Source organism: Echiichthys vipera (assembly GCF_963691815.1).
Source record: "Echiichthys vipera genome assembly, chromosome: 2".
NCBI lineage: Eukaryota > Metazoa > Chordata > Actinopteri > Perciformes > Trachinidae > Echiichthys > Echiichthys vipera.
In genome coordinates this window covers 13,452,219-13,467,024 of record NC_139827.1, presented here as the reverse complement: position 1 = coordinate 13,467,024, position 14,806 = coordinate 13,452,219, and the positions used below count along the sequence as shown (strand labels likewise).

At 39.7% G+C, this 14,806-nt stretch overlaps 1 protein-coding gene across 1 annotated transcript; it reads right to left on the bottom strand.

Moving 5' to 3' along the window:
* Window positions 1-1,137: 1,137 nt before the first annotated feature.
* Window positions 1,138-12,061, bottom strand: glb1 (galactosidase, beta 1). Its single transcript, XM_083924401.1, has 16 exons — window positions 11,896-12,061; window positions 9,789-9,958; window positions 8,777-8,927; window positions 7,511-7,571; window positions 7,339-7,433; window positions 7,064-7,244; window positions 6,730-6,788; window positions 6,518-6,639; window positions 6,312-6,352; window positions 5,026-5,138; window positions 4,793-4,867; window positions 4,552-4,641; window positions 4,349-4,462; window positions 2,725-2,856; window positions 2,256-2,489; window positions 1,138-1,985 (listed from the first exon to the last, which is right to left on the bottom strand). Exons 1-16 carry the CDS (start codon window positions 11,944-11,946, stop codon window positions 1,704-1,706), a joined length of 1,971 nt encoding a protein of 656 aa, XP_083780527.1. The 5' UTR covers window positions 11,947-12,061; the 3' UTR covers window positions 1,138-1,703.
* Between the last annotated feature and the right edge of the window lie 2,745 nt (window positions 12,062-14,806).

The window sequence follows — 14,806 nt, the reverse complement described above, 5'->3', positions numbered from 1 at the left end:
ATGTACAGAATTAACCTATTTATTTTCCATAAAAATAAATTAAGTCTGAATTAATATTTTTTTTTAAATTGTGACGGTTTGTTGACAATGACTTTCTGTCACGTTCTGTTTATATTGTACCAGCCAATCCGGCTTTTAAGTCTGATTTAACGACACCCTTTCAAAATACGATTTCCGGATCCAAACGCTCCATTGAAACAAAACAGACAACAACGGCCGAACACATGAACAATTTCGATCACCTTTTAATGTCAGCTAGACAAAACAGTTCAACAAACAAGTTCATTGTCTCTTTCTCGTGGATGAAAAAGGTCTCTAGCTGAAAAGATCTGAGTTTTGTCCAACAACAATGAAATGACAATTACGTTGTTTTTCAAAACTCAGATCTGTTCAAACAACTGCTGTGTTGTAGAAATGCCAGGCTGACCGGCTTGGACCCAGAAAACATATCTTGACTTAACAGCCTGACTGCGGCCAGTATTGTGGGTTGTTTGTTGTTCGGTGCAGCTACTGTAGGCTGGCACTGGGTGAAATGGAGTTTGCCAATCCTGCAGCTCATTTGTCCCAGCAGCTGAGTGACCAGAGACAGGCAAAAACGAGAGTCAATATAGGCATTCACTCGATGGACTGAGATAAAGGAGGCATTAAAACGCACTCTGAAATGTCTACGTTTCTCCCTAACTGGTAAGCTAACTTTCATGTTTACTTAGCTTTAATAACGGTAATGGCTAACGGTAACTGTCAGTCAAACTCCTCTGCAATACTTGTTTTTATGGTGGGATTTGCCAGAGGGGACAGGTTCAAACAGGCTCAAACAAACTCCAGTAGGCTACTTAGCCGGGTCTGATGAACATGGCAACCAGTGTTTGTAATTATTTTTTGTTGTTGTGACTACGATCTTGAGACACTAGATGGCGGTGTTTTTCTCATTCTTTATATTCAACCTTTAACTTCCTGTCAGTTGATGTCTGTCACATACACTGCAACAGGAAATAAACTGGGTCATGAATGTTAATGTGAAATGGTTTACAGGGATCCTTATTGAAACGTGTTTGTTTATAATCCGTCTATGGGGATAAAATGTGTACGCACGCATGCACTCACATTAAAGAAAAATCTTATTTTATTGCAGTGACAGTCATTAATCTCATTCAAATAGATCTTATGGTGGTACATACATATGTCTGACTAGCATATCTTCACACAATGAGAAAGGGGGATCATAGGTTCAGGGCATATGCAACATCATTTACAAGTCCCACAATGTATCTCTAGGTGTCTGACACTTTTTCCCTGATGTGTTTTTCACATAAAAAAATAGAACTCTAAAATACAGACTGCTTTGTTGTTTTGGCAGTGCTTCAATTGGCAAGGATCTCTTTCTAAAGATAAAAAGATGCTTTGAATGAAATTGTTCTACAGAATCAGTGAGGTAGAGACGCCCACAGTTGATGTGATGGTTAAATACAATATTGTCTAAAGACACATTTAATCACTTTTCATAAAGACACATTCAATCACTGATGCCGTGTCCCAAAGATACCTTCTTTCACACATTACAGCTTTTTAAAATCAGGCATACATCCAGTGCTGATTTGTGTTTGTACGTCAGCGAATAGAGTTGTGCAAATGCAGCAGGGAGTTCCCTTATTATCACAACAAATCGTCTTTAGCGAGAAGAGCCTCCTGTGATCGTCGGTGGATTACAGAATGGGCTCTGGGTAATAGTCTGCACCTGCACGCCCGTAGACCCATTGACTCACAGCCTGCCTATTCATGTGCTGGACTGTTGCATTCAGGATGGGGGTGTCAGTAAACTCTACACCACATGACCCTGAGCCGCAGGGAGCCTCTTCCAGCTCCAGGACGGTCACATTGTTGGGTGCAGCTGTGCTGAGGATGTTGGCAGGGACAAAAAGTGTCACCTGAGGGCCTCGGGTCGGCCAGTAACGTCCCAAGTTGAAGCCGTTAATCCAAACTTGCCCCTGAAAAAAACAAAAACAAAGGACTGATTAATTAGTGTAATGTATTTTAGGAATACGTCTTTCATTAAAATGACAAAACTGACTAAACATTTCATAGGGCCCATTCTGGGGAATATCTTGAAATTATCAACCAACATGTAATTTTATTTGCAATTTCTTGAACCACATTTAGAGAAGTGCAGTTGCTAAACATTATTTTAATTTAATCTTATTTGTTACTATCTAAAATGGAGCAAATTAGGCCGATATTTTCATTCGTGGGTGACATGCCTTCCTCCAGTTGGGCAGTTTGATGTAGGTGTCCTGGGGGAGGGCTGGGATGCCGTCGGGAATGATGAAGCTTCCCTCGTAGAAGGCTGGAAGGGAGAGCGCAGCAGGTGGAGGTGGGTCTGTTGGTTTCGTTTTACCAAGAAGGCCCTGACTGACGGCTTCATCGATACTGAGGCTGTACATGGTCCAACCGCTGAGTGCATCTTTCCCCAGAGTCAGGTTGGACACCAGGCCCTGTGCAGCAAAGACACCGGGCAGGAAGAGAAGATAATTCACACCCACAACCCAGAGCCTGTTGAAACTGTGAAGTTCAACCGCAACAAAAATATACATTACGATTTGGTTGCAGTTAAATCAAATCTTACTGTTTTTAGGCTTGCACAACATGGAATCTGAAATACCATGAAGCCATGTGACACATATATGCCAAAGAACAACTAGTGACTTTAAAATGTAGCTGGAAAAAAACCTTTAGGTCGTTGATGTCTCTTCCGTAGTTTACTCGGCCCATATTCTCCACCAGTATGTCCACCTGACTGCCAGCTTTCCCAGTCACGTTCACAGTTATGGCTTTGTTCCTTTCAAGAATCCCAACAGCGACCTTGAGAAGAAATCAGCATGGTTACATTTTTAAGTAGGAATAAATTTAACACTTTTCTATAGTAGTGTTGATACCATAACGAGTCCAAGTAAAGACACCAAAACAATACCTTTTCCTTTCTATTTTCTATACCTTACCTCTAAGTATTTTTTCCCCAATTTAATCAAAAGAAGCTTACATTCGTAAATGTTCAAGTGATCGTATAAAGGCCCCTACACATCATACATATAAATGCTTTGCGTCAGCCATTCCAGTCATTTCCTATGGTGGAGGCGGCAGCGCACAAGTTAGCAGCGCGCGCCGCTCGGATTTCCTTCTCTGCTGCTGCACTCAAAGTTCAAATCAGTTGAACTTTGACTTTGTTTCCGCTGACTTTTCAAAAGCCCAACCAAAGAGATAGAAGCTTTGAATGTGACGTTTACGTTTCCTAGGCAACCAGAGAGCGGCATCAAGCCAGCTAGTAAGATGGAGGAAAAACTCATTCTTTGTGTGTTCAAGTTTCCCAAACTATTTAATGTTACATTAAAGTCGTATCACGATCTCATGAGAAAAAATAAATGCTTGGAGGTTCATAAGCAGTCACATCGGATTACCAGGTTTGTGAATAGGCAGTCTACAAGCTAACGGTTGATTTAGCCATTTGTGTATGTTCGCTATGCCAGGCCTAGCGAATTTAACCGATGATGAGCACAGCAACGTTACATATTATTTTGGTTGGAAAAAGTCGCTGGGGCACTGCGCCCAACCTCGCGGTGAGGGCAGCGCAAAATCATGTGAAGGCTCCTCAAGAAGTACTGCCAATCTAAAATTGGTAAAATAATGATGATGCTACAGACGTATTGGGTACCAACAAAGCATTGAAATTTGACTGCATAAAACATGTACGTAGGGTCTGTGACGTCAACCATAGGTTGGCTCTGGATGTTGCCATCTTGGCCGTGTCGGACTTCACCTGTTCTTGCCTAATCTAGAAATAGGCAAAGAGGCGGAGCGTGGATGGAGCTAGGGCGCGCCGGATGAAGCCTACAGTCTATGCTCGTCACATGTGACTCAATCAATTGTCACTCAAAGCTGCATGGCATTATTTCGCATAACTTCAAGCCTTAATAATTAAATGTGTGAGTTACGTAAACACTCAACACCCCCCCTTCCCCCCTATACAGTTGTCATGAACGTTAAAAAAATAACAAACAAAAACATTTCTGTTGTACCATGCTATACACACGTTTATTTCTGCTGTGAAGTTTGCCATTTTAACATGGAGAGGCTATGGGGGATTGACTCAGTGTTGGAGCCAGTGGCCACTCGAGGAACTGCAGTTTGACGCTTCCACGTTGGCTTCATTTTTCAGCCCTAGAGGGGCCCTAGGGGGGGACCTAGAGGTTCCACTTAAGGCCAGCGTTATATTTAACTGATCTGGTGATGAGCAATGACATCAAAAGAAATGCACGTGGACCTGCATCTAATATCTAATAATAATAAGCAGACTCACCCCGTCCACTGACACATACGCTCTGTCATGGATGCCGTTTAGTGGAGAAGACAGTGGCGTTGGTGTGCTGCAGTCAGCAGGCAGAGTGGTCCTGTAGAGCACATAACCAAAGGCCTAAGGGACAAACAGGAGAGAGATATGTTTTAAACAAATTGAAAATCAATCATTTAAAAAAATTAAAACAGAAGAACATTAAAGTATACCTGGTTCAGTTCAGTGAAAGTCTGAGGATACGTGCTCTTGATGGGGCCGGAGAAAGACAGTGTTTCTAAGGCCTCTGTTATCGTCTGGAGCTGTGATGGCAGAGGGCTGCTTTTTAGTATTTATTCATGTTTTAAATCATGCAGTGAGTTGCAATCGAACATATGAAATGCTCTGATTGAGTTTGACAAAGTAAAATACAGACATGAGTTCAGAGAAACACCATGTCCACTGAGTACCTGCCTTTTTCATCGCAACAGTCCCATAGGCATACTTTGGAGTTGTTGGTGGTACTGGTCCCTCTGGTATCTTGTGGTACTGTGGTGAAAAGATGCATACATTCTTGCAGATGATATACACTCTGTGCATACACTACATTGTACATACTAGCGCAACACTTATGGTATTGCACATTAATAACAGCCCTGAATTTTAAACAAAACAGCCAAAGTGATTTCCTGCAGTAGTGTTCTTACCATTTTGATCACCTCTCGAATGGCAAAATACTTCTTTGTGAGGTCTCCTGCTTCCGTGAGTGGGGCGTCGTAGTCGTAGCTCGTGGGCTGCGGGCTGTATGGCGCATTGGCACCTGATGTATAAAGAGGCAATTAAAGGGTGAGTTTCATCCAATACCATAACAAAAACACGCTAACTGTGAATGGGCCCCTTACCTGCATAGTGAGGAAAGGGTATTTATCATTTAAACACACAGTGGAATTGAACAGACCACTTTAGAGCACTAAATACTTGCTGCAGATGTGCTACAGCGAGCTAGTTTAAAATATGACTCATTTATTTAAATTACTCTTCAATTAGAATAAAAAACTTGAACACATAAGGCGGTAGTCGCTCAGTCCACAGGGGACTCGGCTGGGAACCGTAGGGGCGCCGGTTCAAGTCTTTGTGTGGACCATGAATGGAGTGTGGACTGGTGGCTGGAGAGGTGCAAGTCCATCTCCTGGGCACTGCCGAGGTGCTGTTGAGCATGGCACTGAACCCCGAACTACTCAGGCCCCAGCCGTTGGCAGCCCCCTCGCTCTGACATCTCTCCATTAATTGCATTTATAGAGGTCCTGTTTGTGCATGTGTGTAATTTGGGCCTCTGTGTGCGTAACATGAAAAATAATAACGGAGTGAAAAAAATTGAATTTCCCCTAGTGGGACGAATAAAGGCATTCTTTCTTTCTTTCTTAATGTGGTTAAAGCAGGGAACTCAGTAAATCAGTCAGATGCTGAAGACAGATATGTTGAGAATTCTGCATTCTCTGACTGCATTTACCTTCATTAAATCGTCTGAAAACCCCAAGTTACTTACAGTATGACAAGGATTTCATCGAAGTTACTGTAAAAAATCCACCTGTCCTTATTCTGAACGACAGCAGAAATTTACTGAACAAAGAGTTTTTATGTGGGCTCCATGGGAAGATATCCACCGGGATTTTTTTATTATTTTATTTCCCTGCTCACCATCGTGAGTACAGTGAATCTGTGAAGCATGGGATCTGGGAGCCCTGATCAATCAACGTAGATATGTTTAATATGTTCAAACACATATATTAACACTGTTTTATTCAATAAGCTCTCAATGTAGATAAGGGTTTACTAAATGCCTCAAATCAGTGTGTTTTTGACAGGAGGGGGGGGGCCCGATTGGAGTTCTTCGTAAGGTTCTTCTTTTGGGCAACACAAAAGACTCAAGATGCTTTGCTGTGAGTCACTTAAAGGGATAAATCATCAAACCAGTCTGTGGATGTGCACTCACCATTCCAGTACCCAAAGTTTGTTCCTCCTATGAACATGTACCTGTGAGGAGAGAAATTAAACTGAAAGGTAGACAGAGACGAAACACAAATAGATTCTATCAACTTGAAACCACAAAGTTGTTCTTTCCACAGTCTTACAGTATTTTTCAACTTTGTATGCCTTTATCTGTCTGCATCAGTGTGTGTAAACCTATCACAGACTCACAGGTTGACGTTAGCTCCCATGGCCAGCATCTCGCTGAGGGACTTGGCCACTATGGCAGACGACACAACAGAGTGACGTGACCCCCAGTGGTCCAGCCAGCCAGTGTAAAATTCAGAGTTCACCTGTTAATGCAGAACGAAGCCCTTATGAGCGTCTGGCAGAAAATGAAGCGGTGTTTTAGAATCACAGGCCGTAGCAAGGGAAATGCTTACCAAAGGTCCATGAGGTTCAGCGTGTCTCTGTGCAGCGAAGGCACTGGTCACATTTCCCCCTAACAGGTTCAAAACACAGAGATAAACTCACAAGAATCTGTGCGACTTCCTCATGACTTGTGACTGATCTAACATGTGACAATAAGTCAATGTGGAGGAAAAACCAGAAGCTGAGCACACAAAAGATTTTACAACAGTTGTAATAATAATAATAAAGTATACTTCTAAAGATAATAGTGTAATTTACAATGACCAAACATAAAACCAAACCTTTAACCAAAAGTCAGTATTCGCTGTAAACTAAAATGCATTGACTAAGACACCTGGCACCTACCTGGCCCAAAGTCAACGGTAGCGTAGAGACCCTGTATTGAGCCACATTTGAGGTAGCCGAGCCCAGCTCCATCTGTGGTAAAGAGCACCACCTCCTCGCCCAGGTGAGACCGGAACAGCTTGGTCAAGTGGCGCATGTAGTTGTAATCGCAGGCGAAATAACTGCCATATTCATTCTCCACCTACCAAACACAGGCACAGCAAGAAGGCAGTTGTTATTCCCCTTTATTGTAGTACTGTAATGACATGTAATTCAGAAATAAGTCCAGGACCCACCTGCACAGTGATGACAGGACCGCCGTTCTGGTAGAGATAAGGCTTTATCATTGGCAGTAACTTCCCCATCCACTTATCTACTGCTGCGATGTAATCTGAAACACACAAATTACACTGTTGCATGTACTGCAGCATGCCACTGTTTCATCATTTATCTTGTTTTCCTTCTCACCTGAATCTGAGGACCGCAGCACAATGTCTTTCTTGTTGAGAAGCCAGGCAGGCAGCCCACCCTGGTGGACAGAATAATGCAAAGTATGGCAGCAGGTTTTTGGTGCAACTTACCATGTCAAACGCGTCTGTCCTAAGTAAAGACGGATGTTTGTGGTCTTCTTAAATGTAAATCAGTGATAATTAGGGCTGGGCGACACAGCCAAAATCTTCTGTCCTGATATATGTCAATTCATATCCTAGTAACGATATATAAAATGATATAGAATGTTCCCTGGTAACTTAATTAATAGTTATTCTATATGAAATAACCACATGGTAAAGCCTATTTGTGTGAATGTAATAGAGAAAAATACTGAGTGTGCGTTTTCTCATTTTTTTAAGAACTTAGGTGCAAAATTTCAATGTGATTTCATCACTATGCAATTCTGTTGAAAGACGATAAACAAACATATCCCCACAACCTGTTGATAATATATTCCAGAGACAAGTTCTCATACTGGATAACAAACTCTGAGACATCCATAGATATATCTAAAAACACTCCATCAAACACTTATATTTTCCCAAAGCATATTGCTAAATACACCACTCTGTCAGCCCGACATATACCTACTTATTGTATTTGTGAAGGCGCAAACTACAAATTTGTGCAGCCACCACCAATTAAAGCATGACTTTCTAGTTTTACAAACAGTAAACATGTGACCTTTGGCACCGTTATACTGTATTATCCCTCTGTGTGAACAAAGAGAAAACAAAGTTTTAAGGATGTATTGATTTAACATAAGTAAAAGTAGCAACACCACACGATAAAAACACTCCATTACAAGTTAAACCCTGCATCCGTATGTTAGATGTAAGAAAGTATCAATACTATGAAGGCATGTTAGCATATTATTGAATTATTATTACTATTAAAGTTTATTAATGTTTTAACTGGTTTAGGTGGAGATAATCACGACTACTTTATGTACCATTGGGTTGTTCAGTCTTAAAATGCATCACATTTTATATTTTCAGATGTTTTGTGTGTATAAATGGATCTTTACAGTAACCAACTACTGTATAGATGTTGATAAATGTAGTGATATAAAAAGTGTAATATATAAATTCCCTCTGAAATGTGTTGACATAGAAGAATAAAGTAGCATAAGACGGAAATACTCAAGATTTGAATGTTCCATATTTCTTTCTTCTTCTTGTGTCAATCAATATGAATATCAATTGAATATCATCAAACCCCAAAACGTGTACATTAACTCACCATGTCCCACTCTGCACATATGTAGGGTCCAGGCCGAAGGATCACCACCAAACCAATGTCTTGGGCCAGCTGAAGGAAATATTCCAAATCCCTGTCCCCACTAAAATTGTACCTGCCTGGAGATTCCTCGTGGTAGTTCCAAGGAATGTACCTTCAACGTAAATAAAGTGTTTACAGTTTACAATCACACAAGACTACAAACCGGAAAATATTCGGAAAAGCTGGGACCGGAGAAATATGGCTTTTTACTATATATATTATATTTTACATATATTTAATATTTAAATTGATAAATCAACCATCAAAATTGTTGCTGATACATTTGTGTGTATTTTTTGTATCAACCTTTATTTAACCAGGTTAAAATCTCTTTTCCAAGGGAGTCCTGGCCAAGACAGCAGCATACACGTTTCATTTTTTTTTTTTTTTAAACAACACACAACTAAACATGATAAAACAACATCAAAAATAAAGAAACAGATCAGTGCTCAGAGACAGTATATGTGCAAATTGTATTCAAAAAGTCCTTAATCCTGCTTTTGAAACGGACCATGCGGATGAGGGATTCCAGTTTGAAATGACCCTGTAGTTTATTCTAAGATGAGGGTGCTAAATATCTACAAGCACTATCAACAAACACAGTGCTGGTTCGAGGAACATTAAACATAATAAGGCTGTGGTGGTGCAGGTGGTGCAGGTTCTGGTGTTTCTAGGAGCCAGTAGAGAGCACAGATACGATGGAAGTTGATGTAAAATAGCCTTATAAAGAAACACATAGCTCCATTCTACGGGTGTGTAATGAAGATAGTCCTTTCTCATACAGAGCACAGTGGTGTGTTCGGAAATCAGAATCAAAGATGAATCGTAAAGCAGTATGGTACACAGAATCCAGCATTTTTAGGTAAAAAAGCCTCTAACTCAAGCTTAAAATCCTCCTGAATAGTTTTTTTTATTGAAGCCAGTTAAAACGCGACAACAACCTGTAAAACAAAGAGCGATGAGGCAAACCTACGTCTGGATGGCATTCAGGCCTGCCATGTACATCTTGAGCAGTCGATCCTTCCAGTACACTCTGGGGATCCGGCTGTAATGGATGCTTCCTGATATGTAACGAAACTCTTTCCCATCTCTCCTAAAGCAGTCGTTCTTGTAATCCACGCTGAACGACCGAGGTGCCCCGAGCTGCAGGTCAACACATCACGATTTAACTCACAAATGATCATCATAATAAAAGTAACAGAGTAGAGTACAGTAAATGATATAATAAAACTATCACTTTGAATTGTATTAAAATTGCATTATGATTCACGAGATTGGAGGGAATAATAATTTTTTATTCATTTTTTTTCCTAAGTCTGTAGCAGGTAGGCCGGCACATCTCTGCAGCACCACAATACTTTATTCAGAATGGTATTTTGACACATATTTTACCTTTAGTATGTCCCACATTTGTTCTTGTATAACCAGAGTGAATATGAACAGTGTGAACCTCTTGAATCATATGTCACTTTATATTATGTTCCATGATGAGGGTAAAGTTTCATGTTTTTTTATGGTGCAGGGCTGACTACTCAGCTGACTTTAAAGGATGCGTCATTCACACACGGTAACCCTGACTGTCCACTAAAGGTTGTGAATAATGCTTCAGTGTATGATACTGTACCTATCAACCGACGTACAGTATTTTTTTTCCAACAAGTGTGTTTATTAATTTTCAGTATAAACAATCACACTACAAGATATAATACAAGTGCAAAACTATCACAAAACTATCATAAGGCTCATCTTAAAGGAGATAAACATCACAGGGCAGTAGCATGAATTATTTGTCACAGTCCAAAATGTAAATAATCCGTCAACTCCCTTAGGGAAAAGCCTTTCAAATAAAAAATTAAAAGAGCAAAAAACAAGAAAACAAACAGACATATAATAAATACATTGTATTTACGTTTGTTGATGGTTTTCATACAGGGGGGGGGCATGCCTCCAATGCTTATCTCCCCTCTAAGAACACCATAAAAGATCTCCACATACTGTCAAAAGTGGGATGTTTACCCTTTAATGTGAAGGTGAGTTTTTCCAGTGGCAGTGAATCGGATAGTCTTGCAAGTCAGACACTAATACTTGGTAATACTTAGGTTTAGTAGTGGATTTCCATGATTTGGCTCTAGTGTATTTGGCTTGTAGCATGCAGAAAATAATCATAGATTTATTTGCATGGCTAAGGTCAGGGTTTATTAGAAAAATACGAAGGATACATAGTTTGGGGTCTAATATTAGTTTTATACCTGTAACCTGCAAGATCAAATCCATCACCTCACCCTTAAGGCCTGAATCAGTGGGCAGTCCCACAGGGGATGGTATCGCGTGTCCTCTCTACCACACTTGTAGCACCTGTCAGGGTTATTGGGGTTGAATTTATTTAGCTGAGTTGGTGTTACATACTGTACATTCTCATTATCCACTTGCACTGAAGTAGTTTAAAATGAGTATTTACTGTTTGTGTTTGAGATTTTAAGCAAGTCTTCTGCCAGTCCTCCAACATACAGTATTTTAAAAGTGTGTTTTAGCCATATATACCACACACACACACACACACACACACACACACACACACACACACACACACACACACACACACACACACACACACACACACACACACACACACACACACACACACACACACACACACACACACACACACACACACACACACACACACACACACACACACACACACACACACACACACACACACACACACAAGCCCGTTTATTTAACTGAACTAATAACTCAAAATATGAGCCAAGGTCAAACCTTTTACGAACATTACATATGTGAACATGTTTTTTTCCAGCGCTCTAAAAAACATGATTAACTCTGCATAACATTTATATTTTGTAAGTCTGTGTATTTAAATAAACAAAGTCAATTTAACAGGAAGTTCCAATCCTTTGCTTTGAATTTCGGTGGCAGGGCTTTTATTAAACAGGATATAGTCTAATCATCTGTCTAATCATCATCATTTCTAATGTTAGTGGGATGAGGCTGCAGGTTTAGCTCCTTCAATGTCGGCTACAGAGTATAAAAACCTTCAAAAACTCAGAGGTACTCACTGAATGTCCAAACAACAGCAGCAGCATGACTCCACATTTGAGCAGAGACATGATGGGTCCTCACACGAGGCGTGCTGTTTAAACGGCTTAAACCAAAATGCAATAAACGCAGCTTTTCATGCGGTATTTACTCCAACACAGTTAGTTATGCCTTCTTTAGACATCCCTGAGGGGCGATGTTTTGAACGAGTGTGGCAGGACGAGTTGCGGAAGTAGAATCATGTGATGCGTTTACTGTTGCGGCGTAAAAACGCGTTTCCACCAGCAGGAGGCAGCGTCGCATTGTTTACACGCGAGACTTGAGACGAGATGAGATGTGAGGGGTTCAGCGGAGTTTGTATGGGAACAGACAGCAGGTGGAGGAAAAATCCACATCTTTAACTCAATTAAAAGTAGCAATATTCTATTTCATGAATAGTTTATATGTTTTTAATTACCTAGTTCCAAGTACATTCAAAAGTAAAAGTGCATATTAGCAGTGATAGAAACATACTTAAAGTTACAAAAGTAAAAAGCGGTCATTATGCAGAATGGCCTATTTCAGAATATATGATAATATGAATTTATATTTATCAATGCATTCATGTGTTCATCACTTTAATGTTGCAGCTGGTAAAGGTGCTCACTACTCTGCTCTTTTCTGGTAAAGGTGCAGCTTTTTTTATTTTTTAGAATATGGGTGGTGGCATTGATCCATGGCTGCACTAAACTTGACTCTTCCTCTTCGTCATACCACATTGGGCCAGCGTACTGAACTGATCACTCACCGTATACACAACACTAATAGATAGTATGACTGCAGACCAAAATACTGCCAGAATCTATTGCAGATTACATCCTCACAGATTATTATTATTATTATTATTATTATTACAATAATGATCTAAAACATTTCATTGTCACTATTGTTTCTGTCTCTCTTGAGTAATTGTATAACTATTACTTATCCAATTCAATTCTATTCAGTTCAATTTTATTTACAGTGCCAAATCATAAGAAAGGTTATCTCAAGACACTTTACATATAGAATAGGTTAACACCGAACTCTATGACTTATTCATGATTAACAAAGACCCAACAATCCCCCCATGAGCAAGTCACATCTTTATTACTTAATTGTTACAATTTATATCTTTAATAAAAAAAAAAAGTAACAATTATTATAGCTATTATATACCGTATTAATCCAGTAATCTTGTGCACACAGTGGCCACGAAAAGCTTTAACCCTTTAACAGGCTGGAATGTCGAACAGACCCAGCTCTACGGAGGACAGCCATCTGTCTCGACCGGTTTGGGAGGAAGAAAAGGAGAGAGAAAGAGAAAAAGAGGGTGACAGACAGGAAGGAGGAAGGTCTATCTCGCCAAAAATGCCCCTAATTTGCATGTGAGTCGCTCAGGAGGCAGCATTTGTACTGGACACGCCCACAAATCTGCATCTTGTCTTTATTGGTGGTTTTGAAGGTGCATGAATAATTTACACATCCAACATTTCATCACAAAGGCTAATTATTTACACTGTACAGTATTTAGACACTCCCATGAAACTGCATGGGAGAGCTTTAAAGGACATCAAAACTAACTCCTCCACCTCCTTGGATATATTTGTGATATATAATGATAAATCCCCCACCATATGACTTCGTTATACCTACCAAGGTGTTTTAAAATGTGTTAAGTATATTATGTTTGCATATGGCATAATTTAACTGCAGATACACTTGTATCTAGGCTGCTGAAAGTTCCTCACTACTCTCCTCTTTTCTGGTAAAGGTGCAGCTTTTTTTATTTTTTATTTTTTATTTTGACTTGGTGGCTTAATTTATAATAATAATTTATCATAATGTTTTAATTTATTTACATTATGTATATATAATCACAATCTAAAAAGTAACTGATCAAAGTTATCAAATAAATGTAGTGGAGTAAAGAGTAATATTTCTATCTGAGATTTTGTAAAGGAGAAGTATAAAGTACCATAAAGTGGAAATACTCAAGTGGAGAAAAAGTACCTCAAATGTACTTATGTGCTGTGTAAATGCACTTAGCTGAATTCCACCCCTGGGAGCAGGTGAACAGATATAGATATAAACAGATATTAAAAAGTAGAAGCATACAATGTTAACAATAACCAGGCCTAAAAAATAGAATAGACAGAAGTAGCAGGGCAGATGGACCAGAGAGAGAAAGGGGGGTGGAAAATAGTTCAGATAACACATTTATCGCTCATTGGCTACACAATGACATGTTTTAGGAGGAGATGTGCAGACAGAAACCTGTAGAACACAAAATATTAAAAATAATTTAAAGTGAAATGAAAAAACATAATATTCACATCCCAGTGAGTTTATGAGACTTTGAATTATTCATCATAACAAAGCATAAAAATAATTAGACCCAAGGCCTTCCACGGACACAGCATGGCTAAGTAATGGGTTACAATGGAGCAATAAACAAAGCAGATCATTATGGCATTCTGCTAGAATTAGGATGGCTATATTTACTATTTCGCTTGACTGTGCTCTGTCTGTTGTGTTGGTTAACCTGCTAATAGACTGAGATTGCAAATACAGTCCCCTTACTCAAAATATCACTGATTAAATAGAGTAAAACTTTATTGTATTATTGATGTAATGCTTTCTTTTACACAGGCGTTTCCCTTTCACAGTTGAATGAATCACGTCCAGACATTTCATAAACACTTGTATCAACCTGTCGTGTCAGCCCTTTGTTTACACAAGTGATTGTCGCAATCTTTCTGATTCAGCTTCCACAGAATATGGGTGGTGGCATTGCTCCATGGTTGCACTAAACTTGACTCTTCCTCTTCCTCAAACCACATTCGGCCAGCGTACTGAACTGATCACTCATTGTTTACACAACACTAATAGATAGTATGACTGCAGACCAAA

Bases quoted from the DNA above. Each gene is read 5' to 3' on its own strand.
- glb1 (XM_083924401.1), bottom strand. From the start codon at position 11,946: ATGTCTCTGCTCAAATGTGGAGTCATGCTGCTGCTGTTGTTTGGACAT. The intron at 4,868-5,025 runs GTAAGAACACTA...TTTTCACCACAG, and splicing joins TTCGAGAGGTGATCAAAATG to TACCACAAGATACCAGAGGG. The intron at 1,986-2,255 runs GCATGTCACCCA...TGTTTTTTTCAG, and splicing joins AACTGCCCAACTGGAGGAAG to GGGCAAGTTTGGATTAACGG.